The following is a 14406-nucleotide window of genomic DNA, read 5'->3' on the forward strand; positions in this document are numbered from 1 at the left end:
AAACAGATTCACATCAACACAATAACTTCTGGACACACATGAGATGACAGGGCTGCATTGTTTAAAAAAAAACTAGATAGATAGATAGATAGATAGATAGATAGATAGATAGATAGATAGATAGATAGATAGATAGATAGATAGATAGATAGATAGATAGATAGATAGACTTTACTGATCCCAAACTGGGAATGTTATTATTATGCAGTGTAGAATTGGGCAACTGGAATGTGCCTGTTGGGGAACTTTACTAATGAGTCTGTGGAGTGGAAAAGACATGTGGTTGTTCCCTAGACTTTATAGTGAAAAACGATGGTCACGTTAAATCACAGTCTCCACCATTGTGCACACTCATGTACATGTGTGGATCCTTGATGGTGCCACTAAGTGTTTTTTGCCACTAAGATGGTGTTCTGTGACATTTACTGTCCCTCTGCCCCTCCGTCCGTCCGTCCATCCATCCATCCATCCATCCATCCATCCAGACCGACCCAGTCCCCTCCCCGTGTGTGCCCCTGCGCTCCGCAGTTAATCCACCACATTCTCCACACCGATCCCGGTCCTTTGTGCCAGGCCACACGCTGTACTGCTGACCGGTGTCGGAACATACCGGAGTGCCCTTTGTCCCAGAACAACCAGCGGCCACTATGGGATCTGCTGAGCTGGTCGCTGCAGCGGGACAACAGCAGCCAGAGGGGGGCCACGCAGACGCACCGGGGGCGCGCCTCTCCAACCTGCCTGGCCCAACTGGACCGCGTGAAGGCCTGTGCGTGACCAAGAGGCGTGGACGCGCACACACAGGCGCGCTCCCCCGACCGTCGGTATAAAACTGAAGCGCCAGGTTCTCCCAAAGCTCTACGCGAGGCAGGCGGGCGCGTACCACTCCAAAGCTCTTCTAATAAAGTGCCAATCTAGGTAAGGCTGCATCTCTGCTCACTGACCGCTGCTGCACACACCACCTGAAAACCAGAAGCACTTACTGAACCTCCGGCTCAGCACGGATCAAACTTGTTATTTAACTTTTAACACACTCGACTTCTATTTGATTATTTATATTCCTGGTTAAGTAAACGCTTTTCTTTCGCCCAGACCCCACTTAATGAACTATGTCAAAACATTACTAGTGTTTTAATTGCAAGTGGCACCATCGTGCGTGAAGCTGATTTAAACCAACGGGCCTTAACGGTTGTTGTGGTGTTAGTGGATGACTGATGTTTTAAAAGAGATCCATGTCTCTGGTTGTCTTCACCTCCTTCTGTCTCTCTTCATCTGCCCCCTCAAGAATAAAGATGTACAGAACTACAAGGTCCCCAATGATGCAGCCGCTGGTCAACTCAGGAATGGGCATGGCACCTTTCTTCAAGGTAAACACTGGACCACATGGAGATGGAAGCATGTATGAATGGAAAGAGCAACCCCAGAGAGGTTAAGTTTGCACCTTGTTGCTGATTAACATCCCTGCACCCCCCCCCCCCCCCCCCCTCTCTCTCTCTCTATGTCTCTTCAGGTGACTGTGTTCGAGCAGGAGCATTTCCAGGGCAAGTGCTTGGAGTTCACCTCCGAGTGCTGCAACATCCAGGAGTGCGGGCTGGACAACATCCGCTCCATCAGGGTGGAGAGCGGAGCGTAAGTCTCTCAAAACTTGATCTGTGGTGACTAGAGGAATATGAGGACTGAAAAACACTGATGGGGTGAATCAAGGGAAAGGTTTATTCTTATTTCTGTAACTTGAATGCATCATCCCAAACACAGATGTTGGATGCTTTAAGCCCTGAGACAATTGAGATGTCGATCATATAAGGGGAGCTGCACCTCAGGCCCAGTCTTGTCTTACTTTGGTTTATCTTTTTAAGTTAGATCACAGAAACAAATCAAATGTCTGCAGGTCATTGTGTGAAAAAGGGCCCTCTCTTTTCCTCCGTCCCTCTGTAGCTGGGTCGGTTTCGAGCACCATGACTTCCAGGGCCAGCAGTTCATCCTGGAGAGAGGAGAGTACCCCCACTGGGACGCTTACAGCGGTTCCCTCTCCTACCACGTTGAGCGCCTCATGTCTCTGCGCCCCATTTACTGCGCCGTGAGTACCCGGCATCCTGACTCCTAAATGTGCAGCCGCCCTGACTGCTTCAGGAATCCAATCAAACCGTCTCTGTCTCCGTTGCAGTCCCACCAGAGCAGCCGCATGGTCATCTTTGAGAAGGAGAACTTCATGGGCCGCAGCGTTGAGATCTGTGACGACTACCCCTCTCTGCAGGGCATGGGCTGGATGATGCCCGAAGTTGGCTCCATGCATGTGCAGTGTGGCGCGTGAGTCTTTTTGAATTTCTCTCTGTGAGCATTTCGTGGTGTGACCAGTGGGATACGTTTCTGCAAAACCTGAACAAATGTCTCGGATTTTCTAAGATTAAGTTTTGTGTATTCGCTTGTTTTAGTCCCTGTTGCTTTAACGACTTTAAATCCCAACGTAGACCATTTCGCATTACCCACTTCTATCCACAAACTTCTCCCCATGTTAATACATCTGTTTATTGCCACGATCCATCATCAGCTTGTGTTCTATGTAATAGACATACCAGCCCAAAGCTCTGAGCATTAACTACATCCTGACTCGGTCACACTTGTCACTGTGGCTCCTGAAATAAATAGTCCCCTCTAACCCTGGCGGCCTTCTCTGTCCCTCCTGCAGCTTTGTGTGCTACCAGTACCCAGGCTACAGGGGCCAGCAGTACATCATGGAGTGTGAGAGACACAGTGGTGACTACCAGCACTGGAGGAACTGGGGCTCCCACTGTCAGACCCCCCAGATCCAGTCCATCAGGCGCATCCAGCACTGAGAGGAGAACTACAGGCTGAGACCCCGGCTCACGGACAGCACCCCCCCCCCCTCCTACCTCCCCCCTTTACCCATAACCCCCTCCTCTCTTTTCTTTCTGTCACTCTTCATACCCCCTTTTTTTCCTTCCTTCTCGACTTGAGCCTCAACATCCGCCCCAAACCTAAGTCAACCCCACCACTGATTAACAGCCGCTGCCAGAGTGTGATAAGAGACAGTATCGCACTGCTAAAGCACAGGGAAACACACATACACACACACACGCTGACATAACTGACACTCAGTGACAGTGTCTTTTTACTTGGTTTAGACGTCCCTACACACTCACGCACACAAACACACACCTGCGCTGTACTCTCACCTGAGCCCGGCGATCAGTAGAGCGTTTCCTCAGCACGCTGGAACCAGAGACTGCGCTGTGGTGCAGCTCAGATGTGTTGTGTTGTTTTGTGTAGGAGGTTGATCCACAGGTTGATGACTAATAAACTCATTTTCACCTCATGTCCTGTTGTTTTTCATTATTGATCAGATTATGTGCATGTTTTACACCAGTTTTAAACTAGAAACTGGAAATACAATACTACATAAATACATTGGGGTGTCCTCTTCCCTGCCGTGCAAAGTTTAGAGTTTTGCTTTTCACAGAGAAGAGAAGTTGAGTTTTGCAGGAGCTCATGTCAGCTACAAGTTAATAGCCACAAGTTTAAAATAATCAAAATGTCTCTTGCGTAAAAAGAATAATGTTTTGATGCTTTATCCCAAAATGAAACCCAGTCAGTTTTAGATTACATTGCAACTGACATGAGGTCAAAGTGCCCACTCACTGTGTGAAACAAAACTACAAACTAAGTGGTATTAAAAAACTCCTATGTGTTTTATAAACAAATTTAAGGTGATAAATTAGACGGCACAGTGTAGGGGACGTTTACGACTGATTGTAAAATGGGGTCATGATAGGAGATGAACCAGGAGGAACATCTTCAATAATTCATCTCAAAGCAGGAAGTTTCTTTACCAAAACTCTTTAGTCTGATGGTCGAAACTGCAACAAAAGACACAAAAGAAAAGATATAACACTAAAGAAAATATCTTCACTCTGATTAAACACCTCCACCGATGGCACAAATTCCCCTTACATTAAATCATGCTGCACCAAAATAGTAATGAAATGTTGAAAAATTTATTAAAATGTGCTTTTTATTTTTTTTTCCTATGAGAATCCAATATTATTGTAAATATAAATGGATACATCTTCTGTTGGTATTTAAAACTATCGAGCTATAACATGCGTATTGATATCTGGTGAGTCCTCTACTTTATTCCCAAACATGATGTGAGCGAATGAAATAAAAAATATACAAGCTGATGAGAAACCCTTATTTTCACTGATGTTTACAGACCTGATAAGACGCAGTGAACAAAAGATAAATCTTTATTGTAGAAATCAGAGTCCGAGACTCGAGGTCCAATCGTTGAAATGATCGAGGTCAAACATGACTTAACAGTAAAACAAGGAAGACACAAGTTTTCCTGGAACATTAACAAACTGTAGCAGAACAGAGGTGAACATTATCAATCATATTTAAAACAGAATACAGTCACAGTTATATATAAAACGAATAAAACACGTTTGGTTCGTGTTGTTTTTCAACACTCGACAGTTAAAACAAATATTTGTTTAACGGCAACAAATAATCAAACCTAGAAGCAACAAGCTTGACACTTGTTATACAAAACCAACAGCTAAAGTCCTGGTTCCTGGTTGATCAGTTCAGCAGTTTTATGCACAATGATGCAACTCTTTCTCTTTACGTCTTTAACAAACTTATCTGGTTTTCAAACCCGAACAAACCACGAACAAGTCGCTCACAATTCTCTTTCTGAAAACAAAATCCCTTGTGTGATTGTCAGATGAACAGAACAACAACAGAAGAAGCTTAAGACGTAACATATAAAACATTTATGATGAAACCATGTTCATCTTAATCTCGATCACTCTTTACTCACCGCTCCATAAAAACAATTCAGAAATATTTCCTGAGAAATGTAAGAAATAACAAACAGAGCGAGACAGATTCTAATGTGAGAGGACCTCTAACATACAAGCTCACCTTTATTATAGCAAAGACCACGGATCAGTCGTACGTCTTTTCTCCAAAGACGTCAACGTCTCCATCCTCCTTGTCTGAAGACTCCGTCCAGCTGACGATCACCGGCTCAGTGAGGGGCTGGAATCCCCAATCACGTTGATGTCCTCCTCCTCCCTGCTTTCTGTTAACCCCGTGCTGCCCTCCTGTGCCCAAGGAGTTGAAACACAGTGCGACAGAAATGGTAACGTTCGGCCTATTCCTGCCTCTTCTCTGCAGCCGTCGGTATCGTTCTCCATGTTGGTTCCACCGTCAGTGTCTCCATCCACATCGATGATCTCATCCGCACTGCTCTCTGCCTCCTCGTACATTGAACCTTCCTCCGTTTCTTCTACTTCTTCGATTTCTCTTTTTTTTTCTCCTTCCAAACAGCCTCCGACACTGGTCAGCGAAACACTCTCCACATCAATCACTTCCTCTGCCTCTGTGTCTGCTTGTTCAGAGTGTAGCTCGGCAGATCCAGAGCTGTGTATGCATGTGTCAGAGGTCGGATCGGCCACTGGCTCAAAGCAAATCCTTTTGGCAACATCGTGGGTTTCCCCCCCTGACTCAGCTCTCCTCTTCACCCCCCTCCTCGTAGGTTCCTCTTCCTCTTCCTGTGCCTCGACAGTCAACTCTACAGCATGTCTCTCTTGGTTTTGCTCCAGTTGTTCATTCGTGGCAAAGCGGTCCACAGGTGTTGAGCTCCCATCATGAGGTAAACTCACATGGTGTCCGTTTTCCTTGGACCCGCCTCGACTGGAACCTGCTGAGGTTGATTTGTCTACCAGTGGCTTGTAAAGCAAGGGCCCACTATCCTGTAAAACAAATGAACTGTATTAAATCATTAAAACAAATACAAAACAACAACAGTAACAGACTATAAGAGTACATTCCCAGATGAGGCTGATGGGAAAGTCATTCGTTTTGCAGGTGTACGGCCATTAAATCTAAACACTGGACAAAGAGGATTTTTTTCTTGTTAATGTTGCTACAGGCCTGGCCCAAGTGATCAGATCACCAGCTGTCCCAGGAGACACACCCAGGACACATGATGATAACAGGTGTGAACAGACAAACTGAAAGCTGACCAGGTCTGAACAGAGCCTGAGGTACATCATCTGAAGACCAGGAATGTCTGAATAGAGTTTCCTGATAACTAACCCTACAGTCGATGAGGTGTGTTCAGTTTGCAACACACATGGTGTACAAAAAGGTAAATGCTCACCATGATATCTGCTTTCCTAAACCTACTCCTGATTGGATAAGTCTTTCTGCTCTGCAACTCTGATTTACTCTTCTTAGACGAGTCATGAAGGTGCTTTTCTGATAATGAACTGTTTTTTGGTTTGCTGGACTCGCATCAACCTCAGTTATAAGATATCTGCAGATCTATTACTGGGGAGCAGTTAGAAAACTTTGTCACCTTGACTTCCAGACGTTGACAGCTGTATGCCTGCAGCGTTACTCTGACTGGTATCGGTCCTCTCCTCTCCAGTTTCACCACAGGAATCTGCTGGAGCCGTTTGTCTCTGAGGCCGTGAAGGATCTTAATCTCTGCATCACTCATAGGCACGGGCTTCCTCCTCCTCACCCTCCTTTTCTCTAATGCGAAGAGATGTTGCGTCTTTTTTTTCTTGTATTCCCGTTTTCTCCTTGTTCTTTGGTTCCCTGAAGTTTCCTCAGCACGTCGTAGGGGAGCCGGACTCTGAGCTGAGGCCTTGCGTGGCTGTGAACGACTTGTGTGGCTGTCGGCTTCCTCCCCCTGCTGTGATTCAGTTTGAGGGCGTATGACTGGACGTTTGGTCTTGGTCTTAGTTTTTCTGTGACTGTTCAGGACTGGGGAAGACTTGCTCGGCTCATTGAAGATTTCCCCATTTCTCTCTTCCTCTTCCCTGGCACGACAGTTTTCAACGTGTTGCTCAAACGAATGAAGGAAGTGTTCCAGCATATGGTTCATCTCCCCCCCTCCCTGCAGCTGCAGAACAGGTACCTCACCTTGTGCAGAAGAGGAAGTGCTAGCTTCACTTGTCACAGCGGCAACTTGCGCAGACCCATGAAAAGCTTCCAGGAGCTCAGTGGTGCAGACCTGTTTGCTTTGGGCCAAACTATTCCCAGGGGAGACGTAGGTACAGCCGCTGCCTCTGGTTGGTCGAGGATGCCATGAACCAGGAAAACTGCTGCTCTTTGGTAAAATGTCGAGTCCGCTCATCACTTCCTCCAGGAGAGAATCGATTTGGGAGGGTGGCGGCTCTGCAGCAGGGAGGCAGGTGGTGTGGAGCAGGGATGAAGCTGGAGGCATGTAGGAGGCTGCAGGAGACGGAGAAGGCTGGAGGTGGGGGCTGGGTAAGGTGTCAAGGTTGTAGAAGTGAACAGGAGTAATAGAGTAGGATGTTGTTGACTTGGCCCTCGAGCTCTGAGTCCCGCTGCCAGGCAGCCCATCCTGTAACCAGGCATTACAAAACAAAATGCAGAATGTTCAACAAATGAAAATATGTGTCGTTAAAACTACAGGTAGAAACGTATTCAACCAGACACACAAGGGGGGCAATAATTAAAGAAAGATATATATAGAAATAACAAAGTTAAATAATTATAAAGGAAAAGAAAACCCCCCCACCACAACGACGACCTTCCTCAGAGGCAGAACAGGCCCTCACCTGATTAACCTTTTGCAGTGGGGTCCTCTGTCGATGCTTTGTGGAACCTTGTCTTCCTGCCTGACTGTGTGGCAGCATCTCCTCACTCTGGCTGAACTCAAACACTTTGCCGCGACTTCTACTTCTGCGATAGCTCTTGGCCGACCTCAGAAACTCTCTTGTCTTCAGGCACAACTTCCTGCCTGCAGCTCCTCCGCCCTGACCCGTCCTCGTTGACCTCCTCCCCCACCTCTGCAGGAACAGCTTCTGCACCTTGCTCACCCCGACCTTCTGCACGTCCACCGTCTGGGTTAACCGTCCCCTCCATCTCCCTCTTGTGCTGCCTTGTGGTCTCCCTGCTCGTCTCTCAGCTGCCCCGGCTCTCCGTGGCCTCCCCGCCCCTGCCCCACGCCTCCGCCCCGCTCGCCCCCTGCCGGAGCCCTCCTCTTTGTCTGGGTGGAGGAAGTTGTTTATGAATCCTGGGATGTTGCCTTGGAAACGCTCAAACTGCTCGTCCAGCCACTCCTCGCCCACTGTGGCATCTCTGGCAAACACGGTGGAGAAAGGCTGGAGAGACAGGGGGACGGAGCAGAACGGCGGCACCGCAACAGCACCAGCTGTGGGTTCAGCTGCTGTGGAGTCTTGCATGGATGTTGCAGATGCAGAGGGAGGATGGTTTATCTGGTTTTCTGGCAGGTAGAGGAGGGATATGGGAATGTGGGGAATTTGAAAGGGGAGAATTTGGGAGTCTGTCTGCTCTGCATTGTGGAGAGCAGCCATGTCCATGGTTTCAATGGAGGCGGCAGAGGGAGTAGAGGGAGCAGTGCTTCCCTGCAGCTCCTCTGTCTGTGTCCACATGTCTTTCTCACTATATGACTGTGTCTCCTTCCACAGCAAAGTGCCCCCATCCCTCACCTCTCTCCTCCACTTGACCCGCTTCTTCTTGTAATCATCCAACATCATCGGCTCGGTCTGAACGCCCACCTCCACATGTCGGCCTCCTCCTTCCTCGTCACTGCTTTTAGGATCTCTTCTCGTGACCTCCACCAGCCCGTGGATGCCCAGATTGGCTGCAGCGGATATAGCGTCTTGCTTCTCCTTCTCCCCCTCCCCAGCCATCTCTCCGGAGTACAGCAGCCTGACCATGCGGAGCAGCGTGCAGGAGTCAAGAGACTGAAACTCCACGAGACGATTCTCTCCTGCAGGCGGCGCCGGCGTGGAGGACAGAGTGGAGGACACAAGGGGACTGATCGCTGAGAGAAGGCAACTGTGTGCCGGCACTGAAACACCTGGAGGAGAGGACAGATGTTAAAATGTCTTCAGTCCGAGATACGTCAAATGGACATGATCAACAGCAAAACAACACTATTTAAAGTCATCAGTGAAATATGTATTCACACCTTCTGCCTTGAGCAGAGTGTCACAGAACTGGCTGCGCTGCTGCTGTCTCTGCAGCTCAGCGAGGAGGAGAGCTCCAAACCCTGGTTTCTGGTAGCACCACATCTCTCCATCCACTTCAGAGGAGGAGCAGAGAGGAGGAGAGACAAAAGGCTGCTGGAATCTATCAGGGCACAAAGATATCGATAGTTACAGAAAGAAGGTAAACTCTTCTTGGTCACCCTTAGTTACCATCTGTGGAGGGGGGGAATAACCAGCAGCGCTCCGTTCACAGATGGACGTGAGATCCATTTTTCTAGAAAGAATAAAACTTGTGTTCGGGGTAGTTACCACAGTGCACCCCGTAAAAATACACAATCATACATATTTGCTATGAATTGATACATGTAGTCATAAAAACTGATAAAGAGAACAATTAAAGATATTATTTTTTAACTTAAAAAAAATAATATCTTAATAATAATAATTTAACTTTTTTTTATTTTTTCACTAAAATTAATATAAATATATTTATATTCAATTGAGTGACAAAACAATTATGCTTAAATGCATAATGACTTCTTTAGGAATATTTTCATTATCACACTTCTGTTTAGACATTATTTTACAGGCTTTATACTTTATATTTCTACAGTTTACATTTAATTTTTGTTCTGAAGACTTGTATTCTTAAAAGCAATAATAACTACTTTATGAATATTTTGATCACAACAAAACCTTTTAAAGATTTACAAGGTTTTATACTTATATTTCTACACCGTGATGTAACTACTTTCAACTCAGATTTTCTGCCACCACTGCAAACACTTTTGCCGATTTTCCATTATTCAGAGACATCATTAAGAAAAATATATATATATCAAATGAGACTAAAACTAAAATATAATAGTGTTTCCCAGTGCACAGTTCCTCCCACCTGACCCTAGGGGGCTCTGAGATCTTAGCATGTGTTGAAACTTTTTGCAGCACGTGTCCTCAAACTGATGGTTTCTGAGTTTATGCTCGGTTGAAGTTTTCTTGATTAAGACGTGTCTTTTCTGTTTACATGAATGGATCCCTCTCGGCCACCGTAACTTTTAATCCTCGTGGACAGACCTGTGCACGTGTGGGCGCGTGGGCCACACATGAAAGGCTGTGGCCGCAGGGCAACGCACACCTGTGCGTTAGCATCCCTGCTGATTACTAGCAGCCAGCTAACAGTGCAGTGGCTGCGGCTGAGGCATGACCGTGAACATGCTAGGTAACAGCATCATGTGAACGTCATGTGAACCTCGCTCCCTGCACATGTGAGCGAATGTGGACATGTTTTTTGCGTCAGAATCCGACAAACAGGTGAATGTGACTCACCTCTGCTCCTCCCAAACTGCTGGATCCATCCGCCCCGCGCACACAGGCCCCTCCAACAGGTTCTCAGAACATGTCCCTTCACTTCCCGATGGACGGGGCCGAGGCTCGGTTTGTTTTTACGCGGTTCTTTGGTCCATTCCTCTGAGGTCATCCACGGGTCAGCGTGGTCTTCAGCGGCGAAGTCACTCTGCTGTTCCTCCTGTCGCCACCAGGAGGCAGCAGTGTCGGCGAGCCACAGAGCCCAAAACAAGTCTCCATTCAAACTTGATCAATAAAGTTATTGTTTATTTATTTATATCAACAAGTGTCACTCATTTTACTGTTATTCTTCAACAGGGGGAATTAATGGATTGATTTAAAATACATGAACTAGATTTAAATTATAGCAACATTACATTTATATACATGTGAACATACAAAACAACATGTATTTACATGTTGCAGGGGTGATGAAATAAAACGAGCTGCAGTACTAGTGTGTGAATCATGTTATAGGGTAAGGCACAAAAACAGTATTCGACAATATTTGTATTTGTGACACATTAATAACGGGTTAAAAAAATTACTTTTATTCAAATGTTGTTAAACGAGCAGTGGAAAGTAATTCGTGATTCTGTACAGAACAGTTATTTTTTCAAATTAAAGTATTAGTTCTGGATTGTAGAAAACACTTTCCCCAGTTAAAGCTGTTTTGTGAATTCAGATTCAACTTATTATCTTTTTGGAAGTTGTAGTTTGTGAGGTATCATATTACATAGGCTATTAAATAACATATTACAAAAACAACTCACTGTAACACAGTATAATTTAACAACGCCACAGACTAGTCTCCTAAAAGCCCTAAAGTTAATCTGTAACCTCTTTAAGGTAATTTGAAATGGAACTGAACATTATAACCTTAATAAAAAAAGTATGGTGGTGTAGCCATGTGCACTCAAAGTTCGACTTTTTGAAACTTCTTCTGGGCAAAATAAAACATTTTAGAAATGAAAAGTTTTAATTTAGATCCAATAAAACAGACATTTGCTTGGTGGAGTAAGGTGACACCGAGTTGTTGCTGTAGGACCAGTTACTTAAAGAGGCTGATGTGAAACGTAGGTTTATAATTAAGTGTAACTGGTCTGTTGCCTTCTCGTGCTGCTGTTACAACACATTTCAACAGTTGTCATTATGCCACTGTCGTTACTTTCTTGCTATTCAGCTGAAGTCAAATATATAAACTCAGTCAAAATGTGTTTTACTGTTCACTTATTTACTTAAGAACAATTTTAATCAATATTGCACTGTTCTGTGAAAAACAGTCAGGCACTAAAAATAAATCAATTATAAAATTGTCCTTTTTCATAATATGAGTGATATTTGTATCTTAGGTGGAATGAGGTAAAACACCACAAACTGCTGAAGTCCCTCTCCACACTCAGACATATAAATCCTAGTCCCCCCTCGCTGTAAAAGTCTTATTTTAGATGAAACATTAACATGTCTGAACATGGACACTCTGCCTCTTAAAGTTTTTGTTTTGATTTGTATCCACCTCTACATTGTCTGTCACTCAAATATGTTGTTAGTGTTTTGATGGGCCCTCATGATGCGAGTGCTGAAATCAAAACATCTCTAAAAACTTGTGCAAGACTCTGCCATCGGGGGAAATCCAAAGTGAACGCAGCAGTGGAAATAAGATACAGCGCTGCAGACATAGATCCAGTTTTGTGAAACGCTCTGAGTCTGTATTCGTAGGAGATCAAGTCAGGTTTCTACAGGTTCCTGAACCACTCCCGATGGGTTGAACAAATGCATGAGCTTCTAAACTGCATCTGGTCTTTCCCCCTGTCTGAAAAGCAGCAGTGGGTACTGTACAGTTTCTTCATCTTTGTCATTATTTTAAACAATCTTTCATTTACATTCATTCAGTCACAGCAGCCACTGACTTAGTTTTCAGGCTCGGCCTTGGTCTCCTTGTGAGATCATTCCAGAGACGTCTCTGCAGTGAGGCTTGCAGGTTTAATATCTGGGGAAATCAGATCAGTGCCTGGTATCAGCAGACGCCCACGGCTGAGGCATCAGTGTCAGGAGGGAGAAGGTTGGACTCATGCATCTCTACTATGAAACAGCTTTTTAAGAGGCAACTCTCAAAAAGGCCATGAAGGTCTGGCTGCTTGTCTTTAGGTTCTACGGTCGTTTTATTCTATAGCTGTCGGTGTACTGTTAGTGGTTCTGACCCAGTTTTTGTGCTGTGCTGTTGTAGGTCTCTCCTTGTTGAGTCATGTGTGTTTTCAAGACCCAGTCAGGAACTGGAATGGCAAATTAGCTTAGCTCAGGGTATACACCTCATGGTATGTTGCTATATACTCATCCTTTGCACAAACAAACATCCTTAAGTCTTCGATCAAGGTTCGACATCACTTGCTAGAGACACAAATAGAGGCAAACATATGAGACCCATAGTGCTTTACTATGAATGTCAGACAGACACATTTTCTAATTTGAACAGAACGGATTTAACTGTTTTACCACCTAAGATGTAATTGACTTACAAATAGACAAAACAAAATGCTGTGTCCTTGAGAAAAGCACCGTAGAGACAAATAGACTGAAGCTATATGGAAAATGTTGTCCTATAAGGTGGGCCCTGTCTTGTATGTTGCAACAATGACAAGCAATTGGCCCCAAACCCAGACAGGTGAGGAACCAACTCCGATCGCTTTTCGGTGTAATCCAACAGGAGTCCATGTTGTACATGTCCACACAGAAAAAAAGTGAATCCCTCCGGTTCTTTTGTGATCAAACATCTCGCATGGTCTCGTTGTCTCCGTACAGCTCGAGGAGGACTTGCTGGGGGGACGAGGAGGGGACCGGACTGAAGACCTCGGTGGGTGCTGGGGAGTCCTGCTGGTGTAGAGCGGGCCGGGGCCAGCGCTCGTTGAACTTGACAAAGAAGAGCGGGTCCTTGAAGGGCCCCCCGTAGATGATCGCCTGCATCAGGTAGACGAGAGCCACCACCATGAAGCTGATGAGGAAGAAGGGGATGAAGGGCCTCAGTTGGTGCCAGGCAACCCAGATCCCGTAGCCGAGGCCTCCGAAGTGGCCCTGCTTCCCGGCGTGGGAGGTGTGGCGAGAAGAATCCGGGCCTGGGGTGCGATCAAGGGACTCGTCGTCTGAGGTGGAAGAGGATGGACTACCGAGTGAATCCATGAGATATAAGTCAAACCAAAGCAGGTTTTCCCCTCGGAAGCAGATCTGGTTGTACTCACTTTCCTCCACCGATCAGCTACAGGGATCATAAGGAAGGAAACAGGCCTCACGCGATCTCCCAGTTGGGTGGTTTCCCTCCGTTATCAGGCATGCTAACAGACCTGCGGGTGTCCCACAGATGGATGGCTTCAGCTCCTCACAACAGCCATTCGCCTCTGAACATGTGTTTTTATCCTCCAGGCCGCTTCCTCGTAGACGCTGGAGTTTAGACGTGGCTGCTTCGAGTTGAGCTTTAGGAAAAGACAGAAAGGAAATGAAGAGCAGCGTCAGGGCTTTAAATAGATATGACACCCAATGATAGGACACAGGGAGTCAGGCTGGGAGAATCTGCTGCGTTCAGTCGTCTCAGGTTTAAGGGTGGGTACGTGTGTGCGTGTGTGTGTGTGTGTGTGTGCCAGCTTCGCAGGTTACAAACATTACACACACTCAGTTCCTAACAGACAAACACACACACACACACAAACACGTGTCAGTTAGACATTCACTTGAAGCAGCCAGAGATCATGTCTAACATGTCCAACATGTTCGACTTTCCAGACACAACTTTAATTAATGTAAGTGGGCTTAGAGCTTTTTATTTAAGTACAGTTTATATATATTAGTGTCTACAAATACTTTAACTGTTCTATTAGGGTCTAATAGCTGCCTCAAATAGTAATAATTAGAATAATGAATGGTGGAGAAATACTGGAGCTGGTTATCAGGTTCAAAGAGTCAGACTTGGGCACATGAATGGACAGCAAAAAACGACTTCCTCTGTGTTATAGACACTGAAATTAAACTTAAATGCGAAAAGTATTGAGTACATGGAAGA

The 14406-nt window shown here is 45.6% G+C and overlaps 2 protein-coding genes across 2 annotated transcripts; one reads left to right on the top strand and one right to left on the bottom strand.

The window, feature by feature from the left end:
* Window positions 1-840: 840 nt before the first annotated feature.
* Window positions 841-3331, top strand: cryba1l1 (crystallin, beta A1, like 1). Its single transcript, XM_062393893.1, has 6 exons — window positions 841-915; window positions 1283-1364; window positions 1508-1626; window positions 1933-2074; window positions 2162-2304; window positions 2684-3331. The coding sequence occupies exons 2-6, from the start codon at window positions 1290-1292 to the stop codon at window positions 2829-2831; spliced, it is 627 nt and encodes a 208-aa protein (XP_062249877.1). The 5' UTR covers window positions 841-915; window positions 1283-1289; the 3' UTR covers window positions 2832-3331.
* A 1250-nt stretch (window positions 3332-4581) lies between these two features.
* LOC133959226 (uncharacterized) lies at window positions 4582-9098 on the bottom strand. Its single transcript, XM_062394347.1, has 4 exons — window positions 8996-9098; window positions 7617-8884; window positions 6383-7399; window positions 4582-5774 (listed from the first exon to the last, which is right to left on the bottom strand). Exons 1-4 carry the CDS (start codon window positions 9096-9098, stop codon window positions 5040-5042), a joined length of 3123 nt encoding a protein of 1040 aa, XP_062250331.1. The 3' UTR covers window positions 4582-5039.
* Window positions 9099-14406: the final 5308 nt, after the last annotated feature.

This window comes from Platichthys flesus, chromosome 8, assembly GCF_949316205.1.
Source record: "Platichthys flesus chromosome 8, fPlaFle2.1, whole genome shotgun sequence".
NCBI lineage: Eukaryota > Metazoa > Chordata > Actinopteri > Pleuronectiformes > Pleuronectidae > Platichthys > Platichthys flesus.